Below are 24,141 nucleotides of genomic sequence, written 5' to 3' on the forward strand. Positions count from 1 at the left end.
TATTATTTATTTATTTATTTAAAACCTTTTAAATGTTTTACATTCATTTTGTTTTTAAAATATATATAAATTAAAAAATATTGTCTCTAAATTGTAGTTTAATTAAATTAAACAATACATAGTTGTGGAATATATTAGTATTATACCATAGTTTTTCTCAAAATAATAAAATATGAATGCTCCTAAAATATAGCCATGCATGGCTGGAGATGGAAAAATTTAGCCATGTGCTATTCTTTAAAAAATTAATATTTTAGACGACTAATTTTTAGTCATGTAATACATTTAGCCCTATGACTGGAGGTGACTTAAGTATCTTATCTCACGTTGAAGTCGAAGATATATGATATCTTATTGGTCTACTGGAGAATTTTGAATTTTGGGCGCAGGCACCTTTGGCAAACTTAGGACATGATCTTTAACAACCATTTGTTTAGGGGATATTCTTGGTTTTTTTTCTTTTTTTCTTTTTTGTGTCGTAAAACCACAAGTATTATTTGAGACCATTTCTCTGTAAATTACAAATTCTTTAAGTATAGCAAACGACGCAGAAGCTGTGCCTACATCTTGATGCCTATAGATGACAAGTTTAACATCACTCTCTAAAACAAATTATAATTCATGTACTTCTACTGGTTCCAGCACATAGCAAGAAGTTATATGAAGAGTCCAACACTTGAATCATGCAAGATACTTGAACATGTTATGATTTTCCTTGTCCCTCTCCAGGTAGTCACGGACGATGAGATCTTCAATCTGCTTCTTAATTGCTCTCATGTCAGGCTTGAATTTATGTCTTAACTGCTCAACACACTCCATAACTAATTGCTGATGACCCAAAACCTTCCGACTCTTCATAATCCGCACGATTGCAGCATCAATAGCATATCGCCTGAATCTGTCAACATCTTGGATCACCTCCTTCCTTTCATCCACTGGTGGGAGAGGAATCTTAATTCTTCTCATTCTGTCAGTGAATTTGGAATTGAACTCAAAGTTGTCATTTGGCGAGATAGTCTTTGCATTAGGCTCCTTAATAAGGATCTTGTACTTGGCACATGAAAGCGAATGAAGGATTCGAACAGCTGCGTCATGGGTAAGGTTTAACTTACCTAGTATTTCTGAATAGCTCAATTTATCAGCGCTATTGAAAAGTAGCAGGATAGCAGCCTGATAGGTTGAAACAACCAATTCGATTTCTTTTGGCTCAAACCTGCCAATAATGTTGCAAGTGCCCAAAGAGTAAATCCATTTAATTTTTCTGCATTTCGTCTTCGTTTCATAGAATCCCTTGAAGACTTCAACACATTTCACCATCTCTGCAGGAAGGCTAAGATCACATGATTTATAACTTGGCCAGAAACCAGTTGTAAGAACGGTGACGGTCAAATCCATCCCAGGATTTACATTTGGGTTACTGTGAAGATACTCCTCAAAGCCGGTCTGATTGTCCCGAGCCAATGTCAAATCTGTGACCATTCCCTCCATCTTTGAGGTGAACTGTCCACCAAATTGCTGTTTCATCTTTGTTAGAATACTTTTTTCATGTTCCTTGTTGGCACTTTGATCAAAAAGTAGCCGGCGAGAGAGTTTTTTCCTGTAGAATTCTGCAAAAAGGTCTTTGTCACTTATGTAAGCAAGCAAGTTAACAACCTTTTCAAGCATTCCTTCTATGGCCTCATCGCTCAACTTCTGGCTCCCACCCTTTTTGAGGATATCATCACAGAATGCAGCAAGTAATTGAGCACTTGAATTCCCGGAAACAGATTTATTGCAAAATCCATCAAAGGCCTCTCTCAGAGCCTTGTGAAAGATATGGTTTTTTATTAAGAAATCTTCGAAATGTGCCATATACTTATCATGAAGCTCGATCATTTTTGTGACAAGGACCTGTTCCAGCATGCCAGAAGCTCTATCAGAAGCCTGGTTGTTTGCTGCATATTCAGCCTGTTGGACCAGGGTTTTAACTTCAGCGCTAACTTTCTGTTTAAATACATTAGAAAGAGGTTCAAACAACTCCTGTTGCACTTTTTCCACCAGCTTTTGCTCACTGCTTGAATGCATGTAATGAGAAACTCTAGCCCTCTCCCTTCTCAAGCATTCCTCAGCCTTCGCCAAGTGATCAAAACAAAAATCCTCCAAAAGCCAACTTGATGCTTTACGAGTATAGTATTCACCAGCACGTCTCAGCATGTGTTTCTCAAAGTCCTCCTCATAAGTATTCATTTGTCCCATTCCAATTCCAACAAATACATCTATCACGTTCTTCACTAGTGCCCTGTCAATCTGCTCTCCAGCACGTTCTTTATCAACAAGACCAATTATGGTAACTCTGGCATTAACATTTATCACTCGATAAACCAAATCACGGAAGCATGTAAGTCCAACGTCATTGAGGCTAAGAAGTGATCTCCTAGGAATGAAGAAGCGATCAAGAAAATTAAAACAGTTTGACAACCACCTAATCATAACTCTATAATTTGCCCATCTTCTCACAAGCTCCCGCAGCATAAATTCGTCGTGTTTCTCTATTACAGAGGGCAACACCGTTGTGGTTACATATTCCTCCAATGCCTCCTTATATTTATCATATAGCTGTTGAGAATAATTATGAGGAGGCTTTTGGGTACACATATTGTAGATAGTTGTGTAAACGTTCATATATTCTACCGAGCTGAACTGAGGCTCCGGTAATCCTTCTAAAATCCTCTTTATTTTTGTGAGCATACTCTGGATATAGTCCCATCCTTGATCAAACTCGATAAGTTCGCGACAAATTCCAGCTATAATGAAAGGATATGCAACAACATGTCACGGAATCTGCTATGGTTTCTTGACAATATATCAAAGTGAGTGAAAATCAAAAGACCAAATGTTTTTTAATGTCTCCCCATCTTGTATCTCTCTTGAAATTTTGACATGATACAAGTTCCAAATAAGAATTCCTCCTCCCCAAAACGCTCATAGTTTGACAGGAAATAGAAATTAAACGTTCTGCAACAGGAAATAGAAATGAAAAGTTCTGCAACTTGAAATTTTGCATCAGATTTTTCCTAGTACAACATTTTGCATGCTTGTTCTGAACTGGATAAATTTGATCAAACAAAAATGAAAGAGAAATCTATCATAATTACAAATTAGTCAATTGGAAATTCATGGAAAGAAGTATACCTGAGATCATCGCTATGAGGGAGGAGCTGACGGCTTAGGAAGAAAACCCAGGAAGTGAAAAATCGAATGGCTGCGTGGAGAGGCCGAGAAGCTTCGTGAACCCTCTTCTTCAATGGGCTCTCCTCTGCCACTCCAATTGTCACCAACAGCTCTCTCTCTCTCTCTCTCTCTGTATCTACGCAGCTGGAACAAGTGCTCTAAATAAAAACCCAAAAGCAAAAGCAAAAAAGCAAGAACGAGGACTAGAGAAATGGAAATTTCTGTTATACTTCTGCACAAAATCGAAGTTTGCTCAGGCCATTTTCTACGAATTTGTCCAACCTGACCTGACAAAGTCAACAACGATAAAAGCAAGTCCAAAGCTTCAAAGCAAAGCAAAGCAAACCTGCACTAACAAGATTGGGCCTATACCTTCTTTACGGGGTTAGGCAATTACACAGACTTTCAAGGGGCTTCTTTGGACACCCAAGAGGTATCTTTGGATACCCCTTCTGCTATACTTCAAAATTCCCATAATTTTACTAGACACCCAATCTCATTTCAGATATGCCAAAGGTAACACTAGAAATAAAATAATAATAATCATATTTTGGTTCTTAAACTTGGAAATAAAGAAGGTGGGCAACCACCCTAATTTATCATCTTCTTCCTCTTTTCTGCCTCGTTTGGTGGCTCACCCTTATATTTTTCTACTGTAACACAATTTGCATTTTGCACACGTTGTAACATTGGATGAAAATTAGAGCTGCAATGCCCAAAAAACAAACCCTCATGCAAGCTACCTAAAACCAACAAAGAAAGCTAATAAATCATATTTCTAAATTATGGAATCATCCATAGATCTATTTTAATTACTTAAGAAATGGAGTTCTCATAAATACATGATATTTAAACTATAGAACTTATAATATAAAATAAAGAAGATGAAAACACCATTTTATGAGATAGAGATGCTACAAGTAGAAAAGTGTCACCATAGACAGGTCAAAAACACTCTAGAAGAGTCAAAATGTTCTTTCAAAGATGAAGCTTAAAATGGTAGAAGGGTCAACTGACCCTCATACGGCTTAGTTGGCTTCGTCAGTGGACATGTCACAACACCACGTCTTATTGAAAATATAAGATTACAATGTCCGAGAAATCATACATAATAATGTTACGCTCTCAATAGACGTAAGACGTATCAAGATTAAAGAATAAGTTGTTTAAGACAAAAAGCTGACACATAATTCATTAATTTAAACAAAAACATAATTATTCAAATGTCACAAAATCTATGTACATAAAACAAATTAAGAGTCTCACAGAAAACAAAATAGATTTCATTGTTGTCACCACTATTGTATCCTTTCACCTCCTCAAGATCACCTGCATCAAAACTGGATTCCAAACCAAGCTAAAATCGCAATAGGATAATCACAATAGTATCTATACCTTTTGAAATCAAAAATGCAGAATTGTTCATTAGGTGGGGGACAAAAGGGCTTTTTATTATCTTATAAGGTAAGATTTTCCATTATTTAAAAGGCCAAAAAAAAAAAAAAAAAAAAAACCTAAGCCAATGACCAAAAGAAAAAAGAACTAACACAAGATGCTGACATGGCAAAGATCATACAGCAACAAACAAAAACCTCACCACATAGGAGTCAAGCTCCGACCTTTATGTAATGACACTGTCAGTCTGACTGATACTATTATGGGTGACTTTTTTTTTTCCTTTTTTTTTTTTTGGGTTGGGTTTTTGGCAAATCAATCACCAATTCGCGACTTCAGGAAGCAAAGCAGAAGATATCATCAATAAATTCGGGGAAAGAAACAGCCGGTAGAAGATCCAATAGTAGCGGTGGCTCCTCTCACTCGTGTGCCTCCGTGTAAGCTTCTTCTCCACCACTCACACACCAACAACCAACCATTACTATTACTATAAACACATATATTTATTTCTTTATATTTTGTTCTTCCCATCTTTGTAAAAGGAATTTTGACAGACAACAACCCACAAGATCATGGACTTCACTTCCCCTTCCATTGACTTCATCTTCATCTTGGCCTTCATCATATCCATCCCAAGTTCACTTTCCGTACCATTTATCGTGCTTCATGGTAATTTCCTGCTCTCTATTTCATTGTTTCCAGCTTTTTTCTTTTTCTTTCTATTTAAAGGATGTGTATTTTGTTTGATGAATCTGTTTTTGCATCTGGGTTATTGATAATTTTTCTGGGTTTTGGTTGTTATTATTTTCTGGATATGATGATTATCCAAGTGTTGACTAATTGGTTGTTGAAATATGCTTTATTTAGAAAAGATTTTAAGAACTAATGAGAACTTGATTATTATCATGTTATTAAAGATGATCATGTAGACGCTACTATCCAAAATGTCAGCATGTCCATGCATGGATTTAATCTTAGTGTGGAAGAAAATTCCTGAAGCGAGTGATCTCCAGTGAATTTTATTTTCTGCAACTCGAATTTTATGTGCTTTTATAGAAACAGAAATCTAGCATATCCATAATTGTCTTAACTAGTTAACCCATTAGGACGATTACAGATCAAAGAATTAAGACCCTGTATATCAACTTACCTTTTCCACTTAAGAGTATAATGACATAAGTTTGTCCTATGTTGTATCCTCTCTGCAGCGGTAAAGGAACATACTTGAGAAAAGAGAGCAAACGTATGTTGCTTTCTGTGTCTTTACTGTTTTTGACTTAGCAGTAGAGTGAACCAAATAGGTCGTCATTTTTTAAAATCATCACCAAGAAAAAAACTGAAATTAAGAAGGTTGATACTGTGGCAATATGATTTCAGTTCTGAAAGTGTTACCAATTGAATTATGAACTCCATCCCTTATAATTACTGCATGATATTGTAGTACTTCTTTTGGCCTCCTTTTATATGTTTGGCTTGTATTTCATCATGTTATCTTATCATTATTTATCATTCTACTCGTATGCTCTTTCTCTACTCCAGTCTTAATGCTTCGTTGTGGCAGGCATTGGAGATCAGTGCTCTAATCGAGGAGTTAAACAGTTTACAGAGGAACTGAGGAACTTTTCTGCTACTGAAGGATATTGCATGTATGGTGCACTTTTTTTTTTTTTTTCACCCAAATCTGTTTGTTTTTGGCCACTCATATATGTAATCCTGCTAGAGATAATTGCTAACAGTTCATTCATGACATTGCTGTTAACAACTCTTATATTGTTTCCTGATTCAAATTCTGATTATAAGTTTTGTGTTGACATATGTTGTTGCCCGCTTGAGTTTTATAGAACAAGATGATAAAATATGGCTTCATTGTTTTTAAAGATTCTTGGTAGCATGCCAACTGAGAAGTCCACCCTTATAGTTGTTTACACGTCTTTTTTTTTTTAATAATGTTTTAGGAGCATCTTTGTGTTTTTCCATGTGTAACGAGATTGCTTGCCTTTGCCTTCCTGTAGAGAAGTTGGCGATGGAACATGGGATTCCTGGTTTCTGCCTCTTGAGGAACAGGTTAAAACTAAAAACTGGAAAAACAAGACTTGTCATCTTAGACGTAATTTTTATGTTCACTTGTAATTTGACTTTTTGTACGTGTTTGCAGACCAGAATTGTTTGTGACAAGGTGATAATGCTCTCTTCGTTAGTATATATTGCTGGTCTGGCTTTTGAAGTTTTTGTTACCTTTGACTCTGTTCCCCACTACAACTACAGGTAAAAGAAATGGAAGAACTGAGACAAGGTTACAACATTGTTGGTCTCTCCCAGGTATTATCATGATTGGATATTTCCATTTGGCACCTATATCTGTAATACAGTATGCTCCAAGTTGTTTATTGATTTACATTGGGGCACATTCACAATCCTTTAAATTCAATCCTTTTACTTCAAATGTGTTTACTTATGTGTCGGAATAACTGGTGGGACTTTCTGAGTAGAAGTAATTTCATATGTAGAAGTAAGCTATTTTTTAGTTTCCATCTCAACTAATGATGTCGCTCATGTTTCTTTTAACGGATGAAGTGAGCTTATCATGTTCAAATTTTACATCTAGTTGTTATCTTCATAGTGTGTGTGTGTGTGTGTGTGTGTGTGTGTGTGTGTGTGTGTGTGTGTGTGTGTGTGTGTGAAGCAAGGCTGTATTTCCATATTAAGTGTTCTTTAGCGGGTACAAATGATGTATTTTCCTTAGTGCATGCCCTAATACCTAATAAAAATGGCCTCGCAGATTTGTGAAGGCCTCTCTTGAGTCATGCAGCCTCACGCGTTTTCAGAAAAAAGTGATCATTTGATTTATGTCCCATGAAAGGGTTTTTCAAGTTTGTCATACTTATGTAGCATACAAGATAATGGAACTGATGCCTAATATTCATGGCCACATACTCATGAATAAAATGGTGATTCTGGAAATCAAGTCCCCAGAACCAGAATAGATTCTTGAATTCCTTCCTCATCAGTTACTCTTAGTAATATATGTCATTATGTCTTTTCTTGCCTCATCCGCCTAATTTTCTTCCCTGTTCCATTGCTTATTTGTGATTGTTTACCAATGGTTCTCTTAGCACGTTGACGTTGAATCAAATAACTCCTTACAGGTGCTATTAATCACCATCCTCACCCAACTGATTCTTGATTTGCCGAACTATATATTCTGTAGTATTTTTCATTCTTCTGGGCGCTGGGCATATTGTCACTTTATGAATTTTCATTTATTTAGCTGAGCGAACAGAAACAAATATCTTTCAAGCCTTTGAATTGTGGTTTTGGTTAGGCGGGATGATCTGTTGTTACTTTCTTTTCTTTTCTTTTTCCGGTTTTTGAATTTTCTCTTGTTGTTGGTTTTCATGTTAGACTGTTTTCTCAATCCCCAATGCTTATGAGTGAATTAGTTTATTATAGCTTACAAACATACATATATTGCGTGTATACATATGAGTTTTGAATGATGTTCAAATAATTGCAATCAATTGATTCTTTCTCGTACCTTTTCTTTCTTTTCTAAACTTAACAGGGTAATTTGATTGGCCGAGGTGTTGTAGAATTTTGCATCGATGGACCTCCTGTAAGATTCAGTTTAGTAAACTCTGATATTTCCAAGTGTTTTTCATCCGTCTTTCAACCAACTACATCAGTAGTTATTATAATTAATTAAACTTCACTTATCATACACATAGCTAAGCTGTCTATAACATGTTTGAAATGTATGACAAATGGTGTTTTAAGTTCTTTATGATTTTCTTATACCGTTGTAGCTCAAAAAGCATTTAAAACTACTAGTTTAGTTATGTGTGTTAGCCATGCCAAGTTCATTAGTTGATGCGTTCAGCTATGGAATCGCGTACTACTCTGTACTCCTTATGTTATCCGTATAAAATACAGTTCCTTTGGTAGTAAATAAGAGCAAGCACATTTTTGTATGGTCTTAGTCTATAGGCCATGATCCATTAGATTTACAGGTCTTTCTCCGTATCATTGTTTGTTTTTTCTTAATGGCACATTTATTGTGTAAGTGGTTGTTTTATTTCCTCACGTCTGTGGACTTTACCAATATCAAAATTTTTTGCTTTTTCAATTATTGAAACAGGTTAAGAATTTTATCTCTTTGGGAGGACCTCATGCGGGTACTGCTTCGGTGCCTCTTTGTGGTGTAAGTATCATACTATCATCTTGGAATTTTGATCTGTCCTTATACAAATGCTTTTGTCACACTGAGATTGCTTCTGGTTAGGAGAGTACATATAAACCACAATTGGACTGACATGCAGTGTAGAATCCATATTCTTACAAACTACACCATAGTATGGTATATGAGCTTGATGTTGCCTCTTCCCAATAGCCTGGGCCTTTGGGAGAAGCTTGGGGTTGTTAAATGTAGTTTGTAAATTTTAGGTACAATTGACACATATTTGGGGAAATTTATGCTTTAATACAATAGTGGATTAGCACTTTCTAAGTACTTTCTTGCAAATGGATGCAGCAAGTATCATTTCCAACATCGTTCATTCAATCACAGAAGATAAGAATAGTTTGAAAACATGTTGTATCATAGTCCACTTAAAGAGTGGAATTTTCCAAGCAAAGATCCCATTGGTCTGGTTTTCCACCTAATTGTCAGAAGGTTACCCTTAAGTAAAATCTCAAATCATAACGATCATAGAGTAGATAACTATCACTCATAAGAAACCTCTAACGCTTAAAGGTTTAGTTAAAAATACCGTGTGACCTCTTTTGAGATATGCTGATATTGCTCAACAGCTTTTGTGTTTGCTTTTGTCCCTCTGCAGTCTGGTATATTTTGCATTATTGCAAACCAGCTACTCAAATCAGAGATCTACTCTGACTATATCCAAGTATGCATCTATTTCTGCCAATTCTTTCTTTTTGTCTCAATCCTGGTGTCAACTTTCAATCTCCTAGGTATATTTCTGATGAGGCCTGACCATTTGAACCGATTCTGGAATTGCAGGCTCACTTGGCTCCCAGCGGTTATCTTAAATTACCAAATGTGAGTGGCTGAAAGTAAAGCACTAGAGACATTTTAATGAGGCTTTTACTGCATAACAATGTTATACGTACATACAAATAACCTTGCAGTTATAACTTATAAGTTCACTGAAATTAATAGCCTGCTTTTGTTTTCCTTTTCAATTTTTGGCTTAAAGTTTAATTTCAAAATGCTGTTTGTGTTTTATGGGATATACTTGGGATAAATTTCATTTCATGAAGTAGTTTTCATGCTCACAAGTGTCAATTTATACTACAACAAAAGCCACATTGCCACTCGTAATTTTTCACCTAAGATTAAATCTCTGTTTGCTTAACAATAGCTGTAAACCTAAGCATCCAGATCAACAATTTCTTCACAGGCAATGGCTGACTATTTAGAAAAATGTAAGTTTCTTCCAAAGCTCAACAACGAACGACCGGATGGGAAAAACTCCACTCTCAAGGAAAGGTTTAGTAGCTTAGAGAACCTGGTGCTTATCATGGTAAGTTGTAAAATACATATTTCTCAGCGTAACATTTCTTCAATCTCTTTCTAGATTCCTCAGAATTATATAATAGCCAAGTAAGCATACTCATTTTTGTCCATGTTAATTTTGTATTTCTGCAGTTTGAGCATGACACTGTTTTGATACCTAAGGAGACCTCATGGTTTGGTTATTACCAAGATGATACCTTCAAATCAATTTTAAGTCCACGACAGGTAATTCCATACTGCTAATACTATCATTGTTAAACTGAGTATTTATTTACATATTAATGTTCGCTAAAATCGAGTAGCCTTGCTGATGATTTAGTTACTTATTTCTTTTTGCCACTTAACAGTAAATTCAAGTGGGATGCATTACAAGATTTGCTTTTAGGCATTAAGCACCAACGTCATCTTAGCTTTCGCTTATTTTTATGCAGACCAATCTCTATAAGGAGGACTGGATCGGTTTGAGAGCCTTGGATGAAGCTGGAAGGGTCAAGTACATCAGTGTTCCAGGAGGTCATCTCGGAATCTCCACGAGCGACATGATGAAGCATGTGGTACCTTACTTGAACAGTTTAGCATCAACAGAGATTGGAAAAAAGGAAGGTAATGATCCTAGAATGAGTGGAGTTCAACATGGAATGCCTCTTTTGGATGAGAAAGCATCATCTGAACTTGTTCTAGAAGGATCATCATCATACAGATGGCCCTTACCAGTCAAGACTTTGTTCAGTGAACTTCTTGGGCTCACAGAAGACGAGTCACTGCCTTAGCCTTGACTAAAGATTAATTATTAGGTGAACTCAAACAATAAACTCAAAAGTTAAGCCATATGTACAGTAATTGAAATTTATTCCTTGCCTGTCACTGAAATAGTTATACTCTCTCCGTAAATAAAATTGCTTGCGATTGTTACCACAAAACATATCATTTCATATTCTGAATATATGGTATTTTTGAGAAAACATGGGAGCCATGGTATCTCAAATTTATCGTTGGAACCAAGTCTCACCAGAACTCTGAAAACCTGTTCATGATGTAATTACTGACAAGTTGGTTCGTAATTCGGTTTTTTTTTTTTTCTTTTTAGTTTGTGTTTACCATTTTTCTTTCCAAATTTTACTGACCAGATGATGTGACACTGGAAAGGTTAAATTTATTTAAGTTTGAGCTCACTCTGAATTTTATCTATTTCTAACGAATGTTGAGGATATGTACTACTAGTTATCATTTGGTGTACAAATTTGATGAGCGCATTATTTTGCTTATTCGGAGATGGCATTTGTCGCTACGTCCAAATGTTCAGACAATCTGTGGACAGAGGAGAAAAAGAGGTATTGAATATACTTTTTCACAATTTTTATGTAGGCTCGCTCCCTCTTTTTCCAAGAATTCATGCACTTCCTTTTTACGCCCCCATAACGTTAATTGTTTATGCTGATCAAGAAAGTAGCTGAAGTTTTATCCGTTATGGCTAGTAGAAGTTGGTGGTGATACCTAAGACCTTGAAAATGACTAATTTGTTTTCTATTACACTTCGTTTGGATGAAGTAATTGAAAATTGCAGAGAATTATTAAATTACGAAAATTAGATATCCGTCATTTAATTTTTTTTACAAACTATGTACACATATTTGGATGGGTTTTTCTATTTAAATACCGCACCTCTTTTTGTTCACCCCATATTCTAAATTCATCCTAACTTCTAATTCAAATTTTTACAAATTTCTAAGAAAACACCGCTATCTTCCCATACTACCCCTAAATACACACCCATAAAAAAAATAATTTAATTTAAAAATTCAACCTCACACCCCACACCTTACTATCTTGCCCCTCATCATTCTAAGTTCACCTCAACCTCACATTACTTAAAAGAGATCAAAACACTTGTCAAATGTGTAGCAGCATTATTTTATTATTAATTTTTTTTTAAAATGTTATTCTCTTGTTCAACAAAGCAAATCCATGTGGCAATTCCCAGATTATATATCAATCAAAGGCTTAGGCAGGCATTGTTTCTTTGCTTTGAAATCAAGGTCTGCTTTTTTTTTTTTCCTCCAGTTTTATTTCTTTGATTATGATTATTATGATTATTATTTCTAATTTGTTTGTTTGATTATGATTTGCTGTATTTAGGGTTTGTGAAGAGAATATGAGAGTGTAGTAGGTTTTTTGGATTGAAAGATGAGTAATCTGGCAATAGGGTGTATAGATGGAGTGTGTGTATAGATGTACTAGGGTTAAGTATTAAGTTGGATGACCTTTTTTTGTCTTTTTGCACAATAATAAAGAGCTTAATGATTTAAATATTGGGGTGAACAAAGAAAAGTGTGAGGTAATAGAAAAAACCCTATTTGGAATATACTGATTTGTAATAGAATAAATTGCAAACCAAATTGTGATACTGCAATGGTGACCATTTTCCATATGCACAGAAACTTTTCTTGATAAGCGTTTTGTGGCCACACCTGTTGTTTTGTTCATACAATTGGCCAACTCCAACCTATGGCAAAGAAGTAATTCAATGTGTATGACAGCTTTGTTTAGGCAGCTAAAATGAATTGGGAATCAAAATCTTTGCACCATCTTACTCTCACAAGAGAATAGAGTGATTCTTAGTCAACATTTTGAACGACTTGACAACAAACTATGCAGGTTCTGAATGATTTTTCTAAGGTTCTTTCCTACCAGCTCACTCAATAATCACTAAATTATACGTACTCCATATATAACCACTATATTTTATGCATCATTACCATAATGCTCAACTTTCTTTCATTTCGACTCAAGATAAAGTAGCGGACTCAAATTACAGGAGGAAAAACACAGTTTAGTGCTGCCTAATGTAACATTATTTTCCATTTTCTGTACGAGAAAGAAAGTATAAAAGAACGCTTAGCAAACATCTTATATGCATTCTAATGAGGTTTTCCTTAGTAGACTTGTATGTCCACATTAATGCTTCCCATATGATCAGCCCTCATCGAGCAGCTGCTTTCCCTGCTGAAGTTCTCTCCTGACATCTTCTGGTGGGCACGGCAGCGGAGCCAGAGACATGAGATTCTTTCCAGAGCTGCCTGACCGGCTACTCGAACCCGATAGACAACACTTAAGTCTGCCCATATCTCACTTCCCACAGCACCTGATTGGTGATTTGCATCATATCCTTCAAGATCTGATTCAGTTATCACTACTACTGAACCTTCGTCGAATGGAACTAGATCCTGTGAGGAAACAGACTGCAAGGATCGAATCATTAGATTGGTCATGTGGCTGTAAACAACAGCTTTCTTCACCATTATATAGTAGTATTCCTGTACAGCCTGCAAAGCAACCGTCAAAGAAGAGCTCAGGAAAAGAGTAAAAGTCAAATTGAAGGGTAGAGTTAGATCATGCCACAGACAAACAAAAATCTAGTTTAACAAATTTTAAGCAAACTGATCCACAACATACAATCTCCCAAGATGGATTACGAAGAAGCTACTAAGATATCTTTAAGCATCAGTTTATACACAATGATCATAATGTGGAGAAAAAGTGATAAATACTACAATGTTAAATGAAACAGAAAAGAAAGTATATCTCCATTCACACCCAATGTTGTGCTAAATACACCAAAATGTCAAAAACCATTTCCACCCAAATTTTTCCCTTGTCAAAGTTCGGAGAGGGAAGGGGCAAAAATAAGGGGGAGAAGATGTACGTTTCTCAAAGAATAAAATTTTCAAATGGTTAAATAGGATTCATAATCTGTACAATAATTTTGCAAATTTGTTAAGCAACAATGTGGAGTTCAATTAGAATCACCTAAAAAACACCTACAAAAGAAAACACCAAAATTCCCACAAAAAAGGAAAATGAACAAAACTTCCAGAGTTTCAAACACAAAATAGCAGGACCAGCCAAACAGCAGGGAGAATGAACCCGTGCTGTTTAAGTTCCCTGCCACTGAGAAGGGGCTAAAAGCACCCTTGGACGAATTGACTTCAGATATTCATAGGCAGAATCAGGTGTCATCTGCTTGTGATGGACCTATATAAAGACGAAAGATCAAAAAAGGTGGCAATCTTCAAGTAATTTGTTATTTCCAGAGTTCAGTACTAACCAGGTAACAGATAACAATGGTCGTACTACGCCCTCGTCCAGCTTTACAGTGAACATATGTTGTCTGTCCACAAGATGCATTTTCTTCATGACAAAAAAGGAAAAATCATATCAACAAATAATAGTCTTCTGGGGAGAAAAAACAACCATACTTTAGAAATTAGAATTGAACATTTAAAGGAAACTAACAAAGTTTACATCCCAGTAAATACAGGTAGAAATATAATGACTCAACACAACACCCCTTATTTAAGAAGCAAATGCTTTCAAAAAACATGTCACAGATTTCAACAGAAATATCTCTTCAAGATTCTAAAATTTCGCCCAATATTTTATTTATTTTTAATAAACATGAGCAGAAGATGGTCCAGAATATTCAACAATCCAAATTTAGTTACACTGGAAAAATCCAGAAGGGCAGCGTCGCAACACCCTTGCATATCAGAAAGTAACTGGATGAGTGTAGCCAGTCACGGACAGAATATCCTAAGTACCTAGACCCGTGTTATGCTAAATCACGCAATATCAGATGCTAATCAATATAATTAAATCAAGGATGCAAAAATGATTACCATGAATGAAGTCTACAGCACGACATGTATCACTCAGTGATGGTGCAAAGCAGTAATCTCTTGTAGGAATCACCAGATGGTTAATTCCGTGATACTGCCAAAAGTTTAATGGTTAGATTAGAGCCCCAAAAAAGGGTAAAAACTAAAAAACAAAATCCCGAAGTTTTATCCAAGTACGGACATTCACAAAGTCAACTTTAATCCAGAGCATTCACAAAGTCAATTTTAATCCAGAGCATTCACATATTAATACATACAAAAGTATGGCAAAGCACCAGCTAATCCTGTCAGATGCCTATGGCATTTTGGGAATACTTGTTCTACTAAGAAACACTTTTGTTAGAAGCACAGCAAAACTTTTACTAAAAACCAAGTCCTTCCTGAAAATGCACTTGCAAAGCACTTCATGAGGAAGCACATACAGCACTAAAAACTGCTTCTATAAACTAGAAGAACTTGTAACCTTTTCTGTCAAACGTGAAGTTTTACTATAAAAAAAACACCCAAGTGCTTCCTGAAAATGCACTTGCAAGAACTTCCTGAAGAAGCACATAAAGTACTAAAAATTGGTTCTATAACCCAGAAGCACTTGTAACCTTTTCTGTCAAATGTTTCCAAAAACGATTTTGGCTATCAGAAAGTGTTTTTAGCACTTATCAAGGCATTTCCACACAGGCCCTAAATATTACAAGAAAATAAAATACAAAAAAACTCTGAGCAGCAATAACATTTCATTTAAAAGAAAAATGTATCAGTTTATCTCCATAACCAAGCAAAATCTGATAATACAAATCTAGAAAACCACTAACATGATAAAGAGACGTTGGAACCAAAGTCTCATATGGCTCATTAAGTGTGATGACTCCACAAACTCCAACTTCCTTTAAGCGGGGCACATCGGTAGGGAATGGAACTGCACCTAACAATACAAACTGAAAATCGAAGTGTTAGAATTTAAACAAGAAATTGATTCAGATCAAAAAGTCCAATAGTTCAAGCACATAACTCTGATGTAAAACTACACAAACTTTAACCTGACAAGTCTAAGGAATAGCACAACCCACAACAATCAACAGAGAACTGAATCAGACACATAAACACACATAACAAGCCCACACGTAGAATAAACAAAAACAAATTTCTTTCATTTAAATATAATCAGCTGCATCTCATTTACATCTACAATTAACAAAGATAAAGACAAAACCAAAACAAAAATCGCATACTAAATCATAGCTGCAGAAAAGGATAAACACCCACATTTATAAAATAAATAAAAGAGCTTGATAAAATGATATTTGTACTACACAAACGAGCTTGATAAAATGATATTTGTACCTCATCGACCTTGTCCCACCACCGAAACTCAGCCTGAAGCTTATTCCTGATTACATTGTAAAGCAGAGTCGGGTAAAACAGCGCACGAGCCCCAGCGCCTATCAAAACCCGTTTGGCATCCGAACCAACGATGCTTCTGCTAGCAAAATCGTTATTTCCAGGGCATGAATTCCCTTCTTCCACACCTCCAACTTCCCCTACTTTCAATTCCTCAATATACATAGCCTCGGTTGAAACCCGAAACAAAAACAATCACAATTACAACACAAATTTAACAGAAAATCTTAAAATTTTCACAATATTTACATACAAAGGACCATTTACACAAAAAGCGCCATAAAAAAACCCTAACTTGTTTATTCCTCTATTTACCAAATAAAATTACACGCGAGAAGACCTATAGTTTCTACAACAGTGAGATGAACAAAGGATCGGGAGAAAATTTGAATTGGAAATAGTGGAAGTAAAAACCATGGGAGAAATCGCAACCATAATTTGCGAAAAGGGGGACGATCGGAAAATGAGAAAGACCAGGGTGCGATCGATCGAGAATGGATGAAATTTTTGGGATCAATTGGGAATCGGGAACTGGTGAGAATATGAGGAAACCCTATCCCTACAAAACAAGAATTTGCTTGAATCAGAGGATAGGCTGAGGTTATACTCCACCTTTTGCTCAACAAACTCTGAAAGCGGACGGATGCAAAGAGAAGGAGAGAGAGAGAGAGAGAGAGGAGAAAGAGAAAGAGAATTAAAGAAGAGCGTCGAAGATTCAACTCGAAGGGGTTGCGGGATGGAGGGAAAGGATAGAGTCACGGGGATGATTAAGGAGAGAGTTTGAAAATAGATGAGTGGGGGACACGTGGAGCCATTTCAGGGATCGAGGGGCGTTTAATTTATCCTTTTTAAAGGTAACAGTGGGGTTGGCCGACAAGATAATCACAAAAAAAATATGATAATTCGAATTATGACGTGATTTTTGTTTTCTTTGCCTTTTCTAATTTTTTGTGGGTGCAGCGAAAAAACAAACTACCCGAGTCTTCCTACGCCACCCATTGTGAAGAGGTCAGCTTAATCTTATCAAATTAGCATGAATCGGAATTGAAACCAGTTAGATTACTAAAATGTCCTTAAGTAAATTTAAGTTTTAGTCATAAAAAAATTTTCATTTTCAAAAAAACCCAAAGTTTTTTTAAAAAGACAGAAAAACCTCTCAACTTTCAAACAAAAAACATGCAAATGTAAAAGATTCTTTAGAAAATTCAAAAATAAATAAGGGCAATTTTGTCTATTTTGGCTTCTTTTAAAAAATTTCTCTCTTCTTTGGCCTCTTCCAAAGTCTCCCATGTCCTTATTATTATATTAAAGTAGAAGACAAATTTGAAATTTTAAAAATGATGTAAGGATATAATGGTAAAAAAAAGATTGATTCTCATTAGGTTAGTTATTCCGGAATTAGAATACCAATTCTCACTCAAAAGTTCAATTCCTCCAAAAAGTTGAATTACGCCACACTTAAATTTTCATTCCTTCATGTGAAGTAAACACAGGAGTAATTCGTAATAGGAATCTTTATTTTAATTCCATAAATCTTGAGCTATTTATGAAGCGAACCCTCTTGAAATTGGAAAAAAAAAAAAAAAAAAAACTTTGTATTGTGGAATGAAATAATTTTAACATGCCCCAGAATCGGGCTAACTAATTAGAAAAAATGCAAAATAAGAAAAAGGATTGAGTTTTGACCACTGTTTAAATGTGAAACTAATTCAAATATTGACTGGTGGATATTCGAACATATGACCTTGAATACAGAAATAATTGCTCGTAACCACTGAAGTTACAAGACCCATTTAAATCTTCTCGTTTTTCTCAAGTTCAAATATTTTTAATAGGTGAGATTGTTGAAACCTTGAGTTGAAATGTTATTTAATTGAAATTACAAACGAAAATGTAAGGTTAGGTTGACAATAATCTCATTATCAGCGTTGAAACTTGAAAGTGAATGAAGAACTTTTTGTACTTAGAAGCAAACTGAAAATTAATTTGAACGATAATTTAAGTTGTTTAACAAGGGTTTTTAAATTGATTGACAAATTGACAGAAAAACAATACAAAATAGATTTGTCAAAGTAAAAACTAATATGACTCGACAGTGATCTTTGGATAGCATTTTTAAATTAACGCTATTGACAATCTTATCCTCTTACAACATTAATTAAAGGCAAAAAAAGGAAGAAGAAAACAAAAGGTCAACAATAGCAACAGTGAAGTCATGAGGCCCTGCCATGGTGGTAGTACCCTGGATCCAAGCAGTGTTTCCCTACTTGAATTGGAAGAGAATAACTTACAAACGCAGGGATATCTCCTACTTTCTATTTTTCTTTCTTACTCATCAAGTGAGAGGGTTCGGATACATTTCAAGAGACTTTGAAATAAGTTTTTTTTTTAAACTATTATTTTCGGAATCAATTTGAATTTAAAACTTCTTCCAACATCAGGAATAGACGTAACAATTTTGTAATTTTGGATATGCAAATGTAGGGGTGCAAGTTTGATTGAAAATTCCGATTATGATCCAAAACTTTTCGCTTTTGGCAAGTTCAAATCAATTCCAAAATCCAAAAAATTCGAAAACAATTTGGATTGGAATTAGAATGTACCTCAAGATTCCAAAAACTTCCGAAATGTATTGAGGTTTCAAGCTTAGACTACACATAATGACTAATTTCATGTTGAACAAAATATGACCTTGACTAATTTCAAGAACAAAATATGACTTAATGACCAAATAGACAAACGAGAAATTTCATAAAGGATAACAACATATAACCCTCCGTTTGGATGAGGGAAAATAACTCAGAATTTAGCTAAAAATTGAGAATTTAATACGAGAAATTGACAATTCCCTTGTTTGGCAACTTAAGTGTGAATTTTATTAAATGATGCTCCGAAAAAATCGTCGAAATTGGGACATCAAATTCCCGAGTTTAATTTCCACCAAAGTAGGCGTCATTTCATAATTTCCATATTGCTTTTACAAAATTATGTTATTTACAAAAGACGGCATACATAAATCAAAACACTGAAATCTTCAATTGCCAGAAATTAAAATGATGGAAATCTAAATTCCGTCATTTTAGAATTCTATATAGTTTTTTGAACTTTTCATATGATTTCAATCTTAAGCCAATTTTAACCTTTTAAATTGTTGTACATGTTTGAATATTTTTCGAAATTTTCCATAAAAAAAATTAGAAATATGTAAGTTTCAAAATAATGAAAGATAGATATACAATTTTACTTAATTAATATAAAACCAAAGACAATAAAGTAACACCTACTTTTACTAAAATAACATTGAAGAGCACTACAATTACAACATGTGCCATTGTGAGTTATTGTCAAATATAGAGTCAAAACGACATAACAAGACTCAAAACAGAACAAAAAACGACACTACTCAAATTGAATCAGTTCCAAAAACCCTTTCGCGCGACCTTTCATCTTCAACTTCAGAGTGCTTCAGCCGATAGTTCCTCACTGACCACCACCAACAACGACGACGAGCAACGACGACGACGAGTAGCAACGAGGAGCAGAAACGACGAGCAGCAACGACGACGAGCAGCAACGACGACGAGCAACGACGACGAGCAGAAACCACCACCAACAACGACAACCACTGACGCCTATCGAAGCGATTTTCACTCTCTTGGGAAAAAAACAGTAAGAAAATGACCCTCTAACACAGATTTGTCTTCGATTTTAGGGATTACACATTTTTGCATGTTGTTCTTTATGCAATGCAGATTTTGGAAAAATGGATGAATCGTTGGATTCAAAACTACTCTTCGTTTAGGTTTTGCTTCGCTTATAGGGATTAACCATTCAAAATCGTTGGATTCAAAATTTCTGGTTGTTTGTAGCAGATTTTGAACCAGAAACTGCATTGCAGTTTCTGGTTCCATAATTCACTTTCAGAGTGCTTTTTGCTAGGGTTTATGGGAATGTTATAACTGCTCATGAAGTCAAACGTGTTTTGATATTCAGTACTGTCTTTGCATTTTGATTTCTGGTTCTTTGTAGCAGATTTTGAACCAGAAACTGCAATGCAGTTTCTGGTTCCATAATTCAATTTCAGAGTGCTTTTTGCTAGGGTTTATGGGAATGTTATAACTGCTCATGAAGTCAAACTTGTTTTGATATTCAGTACTGTATTTGCATTTTGATTTTTGGTTGTTTGTACTAAATTTTGAACCAGAAACTGCAATGCAGTTTCTGGTTCCATAATTCACTTTCAGAGTGCTTTTTGCTAGGGTTTATGAGAATGTTATAACTGCTCATGAAGTCAAACTTGTTTTGATATTCAGTACTGTATTTGCATTTTGATTTCTGGTTGTTTGTACTAAATTTTGAACCAGAAACTGCAATGCAGTTTCTGGTTCCATAATTCACTTTCAGAGTGCTTTTTGCTAGGGTTTATGGGAATGTTATAACTGCTCATGAAGTCAAACTTGTTTTGATATTCAGTACTGTATTTGAATTTTGATTTCTGGTTGTTTGTAGCAGATTTTGAACCAGAAACTGCAATGCAGTTTCTGGTTCCATAATTCAATTTCAGAGAGCTTTTTGCTAGGGTTTATGGGAATATTATAACTGCTCGTGAAGTCAAACGTGTTTTGATATTCAGTACTGTATTTGCATTTTGATTTCTGGCTGTTTGTAGCAAATTTTGATTTCTGGTTGTTTGTAGCAGATTTTGAACCAGAAACTGCAACTGGTTCCATAATTCAATTTCAGAGTGCTTTTTGCTAGGGTTTATGGGAATATTATAACTGCTCATGAAGTCAAACGTGTTTTGATATTAGTTTCAGTGCTGTCTTTGCATTTTGGTTTGATTTCACATCAAATTTTGAGCAGCAGTTTCTGGTTGTTTGTTGCAGATTTTGACCACAAACTGCAGTGCGTATCACAAAATGGAACAAGAAAACCAACCAAAGCGCAGAATCAAAACGATGGCTCAAAAGAGAATACCAAAGCCAAAGCCAAACTATGATCGGAAAGCAAAGCACCCAGACTATGTCCAATTTCGCTGCAATGCCTCTGCTTTCAACAACATCATTAGAGACGTAAAGAACAAGCTCAATGAAAGGCAGAAGAAGCTTCTCAAGAAAACCCCTTTCTGGAACTTGATCGAGCTGTTTTACCACCAAAGAATCGACATGAATAACATGAATAAGTCGGACCTGGACTTAGCACAGCTGCTCAAGACATTTGATCCAGATACAAAGTCCTTCAAATTTGGAACCAAATCATTCCAAATCACAGGCAATGCAGTGACACAGATTCTAGGACTGCCAAATGAAGGCAAATCTGTCAAACTTGTCAATGATAGGTACACTTCTACCTTCAGAACAAGGCACTTTGGAGAGAAGGGAAAACCATCAAAAAACCAGGTAGAAGCAGAATTACAAAAGACAATTGCCTTGGCAAACCAACCGAAGAAAGAAAAGGCAAAGACAGAGCAAAAGAAAAAAATGAACAAAGGAAAAGAAAAGAAAGAAGCTGAAGAAGAAGAAGAAGAAGAAGAAGTCGATTACGACAAGGAGGTGGTCAGCCTAATCTTGATTCTGCTGTGCATAACATTCCTTTTTGCCAACTCTTCATCGACTTTGCATTGGAAATTATTTGAGCACTGTGTGAATCTAGACACACTTTCAAGCTATTCGTGGGCAAGAGCTGTTTCAGCCTACATGAATGAATCCTTGACCACAAAAGCAATAGCAAAAGCAAAGAAGGGAGGAGAAGCCTCTATAGGAGCTGTTTCGGGTTGCACTATCCTAATATTGGTAAGTAAACAGTGGCTTATGCAATGCATTTTGAGTTTTAGGCAATGCAGTTTCCATTTAGTGCAATGCAGTTTCTGTTTTATCCTATGCAGTTTCCAACCTAATTTCTGATATATCTTGTTTTTGAACTGTGCAGTTTCTACTGTGTGAGAGGACAAACATCATACAACCAATCCTTGGCAAGGAGAAAGAAACTCCTGCCATTCTTAAATGGAGTCTTGTGGAACTCCACACAAGATTCAACCAAATAAAGGACTTGAATGACATCGAGGTATGCAATTTATCGCATGTTCTGTTTTAATGTATCTTGAATGTGAATCCATGCTAAATCATTGTCATTGTACAGGGTATTTTTAAAACTCCTAAAAAGCAAAAAACTACCAGGGAAGAGGAAGATAATGTTGAGAAGGTAACCATTCAAAACTACTCTTCGTTTAGGTTTTGCTTCGTTGCAGTTTGTGTTTTCTACATTGCAGTTTGCATTTTTGCTGTGCATTGCAGTCTGGTTTATAGGGATTAACCATTCAAAATCATTGGATTCAAAATTTCTGGTTGTTTGTAGCAGATTTTGAACCAGAAACTGCAATGCAGTTTCTGGTTCCATAATTCAATTTCAGAGTGATTTTTGCTAGGGTTTATGGGAATGTTATAACTGCTCATGAAGTCAAACGTGTTTTAATATTCAGTACTGTATTTGCATTTTGATTTCTGGTTGTTTGTAGCAGATTTTGAACCAGAAACTGCATTGCAGTTTCTGGTTCCATAATTCAATTTCAAAAAGCAACCAGAAACTGCAATGCAGTTTCTGGTTCCATAATTCAATTTCAGAGTGCATTTTGATTTCTGGTTGTTTGTAGCAGATTATCCAATGCAGTTTCTGAATCATTCAATTTCATTGTACAGGGTATTTTGAAAACATATAAAAAGAGAAAAACTACCGGAGAAGAGGGAGACCCTCTTGACAAGGTATAAGAATCTCTAAACAGTGAATTATGCATTTCGGTTTTCGTTTCCTCCAATGCAATGCAGTTTTTAATTAGTTTCTGTTCAATATGCAGGAAAAAGAGAAAGAAGATGATGAGGGACAAAAAGGAGAAGCAGAGGAAGCTGGAAAAGAACCTCTTGCAATTCAAGACCTCTTGGTGAAGTCTATGACAGACCAAATCAACTACCGCCAACAAGAAGATCCCAGCTTCGTTTGCCCGGAAAAATTACAGCTGTGGAAGGATGAAAAAAATGAAGACAGTGAGAAGAAAATGAAGGACTTGTGGGATATCTTTATCCAAGCAGAAAAGAGGTCAAAAGAGCTGGAAGTGGAGTTGGCAACATGCATAGAGAAATTAGATAATGAAGAATGTGTGACTGCCACCATGACAGTGGAATCCACGATTCAGCTGAATGAAATACAAAATCTGAAAAGGAGAATTGCCGAATTGGAAGAGAAAGAAGAAGAAAAGAAAGAAGAAGAGAAGCAACAAGAAGAGAGAGAAGAAGAAAATGAGAGAGAAGAAGAAAATAAAGAACAAGAGAAGCAACAAGAAGAGAGAGAAGAAGAGAAGAAGCAAGATGCTCCAACACCTGCTGTTCCTTCAAGAGTACAAAGGTTGAAGAACAGAGAAAGAAAGAGGCTTCAAGCTTCTTGCTATGTGTACGAAAAAAATAAGAAAACAAAAAAGGAGGCAAAAAAGGATGATGAAGAACTACCACAATTCAAGCTTATCTCGTCCGAGGAGGTATGCAATTACTGCAGTTCAAGCTGCTGCTTTTTTCTATTTTCTGCATTGCAGAAACAGAAACTGTAATGCAGTTTCCGTTTCCTGCAATGCAGTGTGTTATCTGCTTTACAGAAACAGAAACTGCAATGCAGTTTCCATTTCCTGCAATGCAGTGTGTTATCTGCTTTACAGAAATGGAAACTGCATTGCAGTTTCTGTTTTATCGAATGAAGTTTCTAATTAGTTTCCTTTCAATCTGCAGTTAACACAAGAGGCATCTCAGCCCGATGCCACAAATCCAATTCCCGATCCCCCAAAAGGAACGAGCCTTCATGATTCAATTCCTGTAGGTCTGGAACAATCAAGTGATGAAGATGAAGGACAAAAAAAGCCAACAAAGAAAAAACTTGGATGGGGTCAGAGGA

General features: G+C 35.6%; 4 protein-coding genes across 10 annotated transcripts in view; 2 read left to right on the plus strand and 2 right to left on the minus strand.

Moving 5' to 3' along the window:
- Nucleotides 1–496: 496 nt before the first annotated feature.
- On the minus strand, nt 497–3,551 carry LOC117627865 (cullin-1-like). Of its 2 annotated transcripts, none has more exons than XM_034360132.1 (2): nt 3,172–3,551; nt 497–2,783 (listed from the first exon to the last, which is right to left on the minus strand). In XM_034360132.1, exons 1-2 carry the CDS (start codon nt 3,179–3,181, stop codon nt 682–684), a joined length of 2,112 nt encoding a protein of 703 aa, XP_034216023.1. In that variant the 5' UTR covers nt 3,182–3,551; the 3' UTR covers nt 497–681. The 2 variants fall into 2 exon arrangements, with proteins under 2 accessions (XP_034216023.1, XP_034216024.1); XM_034360133.1 differs by having other exon boundaries at nt 497–2,994; nt 3,172–3,546.
- A 1,331-nt stretch (nt 3,552–4,882) lies between these two features.
- LOC117627683 (palmitoyl-protein thioesterase 1-like) lies at nt 4,883–11,140 on the plus strand. Of its 6 annotated transcripts, none has more exons than XM_034359879.1 (13): nt 4,883–5,042; nt 5,148–5,274; nt 6,167–6,251; nt 6,618–6,669; nt 6,761–6,781; nt 6,871–6,924; nt 8,168–8,218; nt 8,741–8,803; nt 9,441–9,506; nt 9,623–9,661; nt 10,023–10,145; nt 10,271–10,363; nt 10,570–11,140. In XM_034359879.1, exons 2-13 carry the CDS (start codon nt 5,178–5,180, stop codon nt 10,906–10,908), a joined length of 1,083 nt encoding a protein of 360 aa, XP_034215770.1. In that variant the 5' UTR covers nt 4,883–5,042; nt 5,148–5,177; the 3' UTR covers nt 10,909–11,140. The 6 variants fall into 6 exon arrangements, with proteins under 6 accessions (XP_034215770.1, XP_034215771.1, XP_034215775.1 ...); XM_034359880.1 differs by having other exon boundaries at nt 5,160–5,274; XM_034359884.1 differs by having other exon boundaries at nt 10,486–10,590.
- Nucleotides 11,141–12,863: 1,723 nt separating this feature from the next.
- Nucleotides 12,864–16,943, minus strand: LOC117627719 (putative dual specificity protein phosphatase DSP8). Its single transcript, XM_034359927.1, has 6 exons — nt 16,153–16,943; nt 15,624–15,746; nt 14,815–14,908; nt 14,244–14,326; nt 14,081–14,170; nt 12,864–13,461 (listed from the first exon to the last, which is right to left on the minus strand). The coding sequence occupies exons 1-6, from the start codon at nt 16,372–16,374 to the stop codon at nt 13,072–13,074; spliced, it is 1,002 nt and encodes a 333-aa protein (XP_034215818.1). The 5' UTR covers nt 16,375–16,943; the 3' UTR covers nt 12,864–13,071.
- Nucleotides 16,944–21,867: 4,924 nt separating this feature from the next.
- The window catches only part of LOC117628532, a 3,528-nt gene continuing 1,254 nt past the window's right edge, over nt 21,868–24,141 (plus strand). Inside the window, exons 1-2 of the mRNA XM_034361009.1 lie at nt 21,868–22,001; nt 22,138–22,272. Coding sequence (XP_034216900.1) covers nt 21,906–22,001; nt 22,138–22,272 — 231 coding nt within the window. The 5' untranslated portion in view covers nt 21,868–21,905. The remainder of the gene's footprint in view (nt 22,002–22,137; nt 22,273–24,141) is intronic.

Source organism: Prunus dulcis, chromosome 5, assembly GCF_902201215.1.
Source record: "Prunus dulcis chromosome 5, ALMONDv2, whole genome shotgun sequence".
NCBI classification, from domain to species: Eukaryota; Viridiplantae; Streptophyta; class Magnoliopsida; order Rosales; family Rosaceae; genus Prunus; species Prunus dulcis.

What these genes read in the sequence shown, in the direction of transcription:
- LOC117627719 (XM_034359927.1), bottom strand. Translation starts at nt 16,374, where the DNA reads ATGTATATTGAGGAATTGAAAGTAGGGGAAGTTGGAGGTGTGGAAGAA. An exon ending in TTCCAACGTCTCTTTATCAT is followed by an intron (nt 14,909 to 15,623) that starts GTTAGTGGTTTT and finishes AACTTTTGGCAG; the next exon opens with TATCACGGAATTAACCATCT. An exon ending in CCATTGTTATCTGTTACCTG is followed by an intron (nt 14,171 to 14,243) that starts GTTAGTACTGAA and finishes GTCTTTATATAG; the next exon opens with GTCCATCACAAGCAGATGAC.
- LOC117627683 (XM_034359879.1), top strand. Translation starts at nt 5,178, where the DNA reads ATGGACTTCACTTCCCCTTCCATTGACTTCATCTTCATCTTGGCCTTC. An exon ending in GCTACTGAAGGATATTGCAT is followed by an intron (nt 6,252 to 6,617) that starts GTATGGTGCACT and finishes GCCTTCCTGTAG; the next exon opens with AGAAGTTGGCGATGGAACAT. An exon ending in TTCTGCCTCTTGAGGAACAG is followed by an intron (nt 6,670 to 6,760) that starts GTTAAAACTAAA and finishes ACGTGTTTGCAG; the next exon opens with ACCAGAATTGTTTGTGACAA.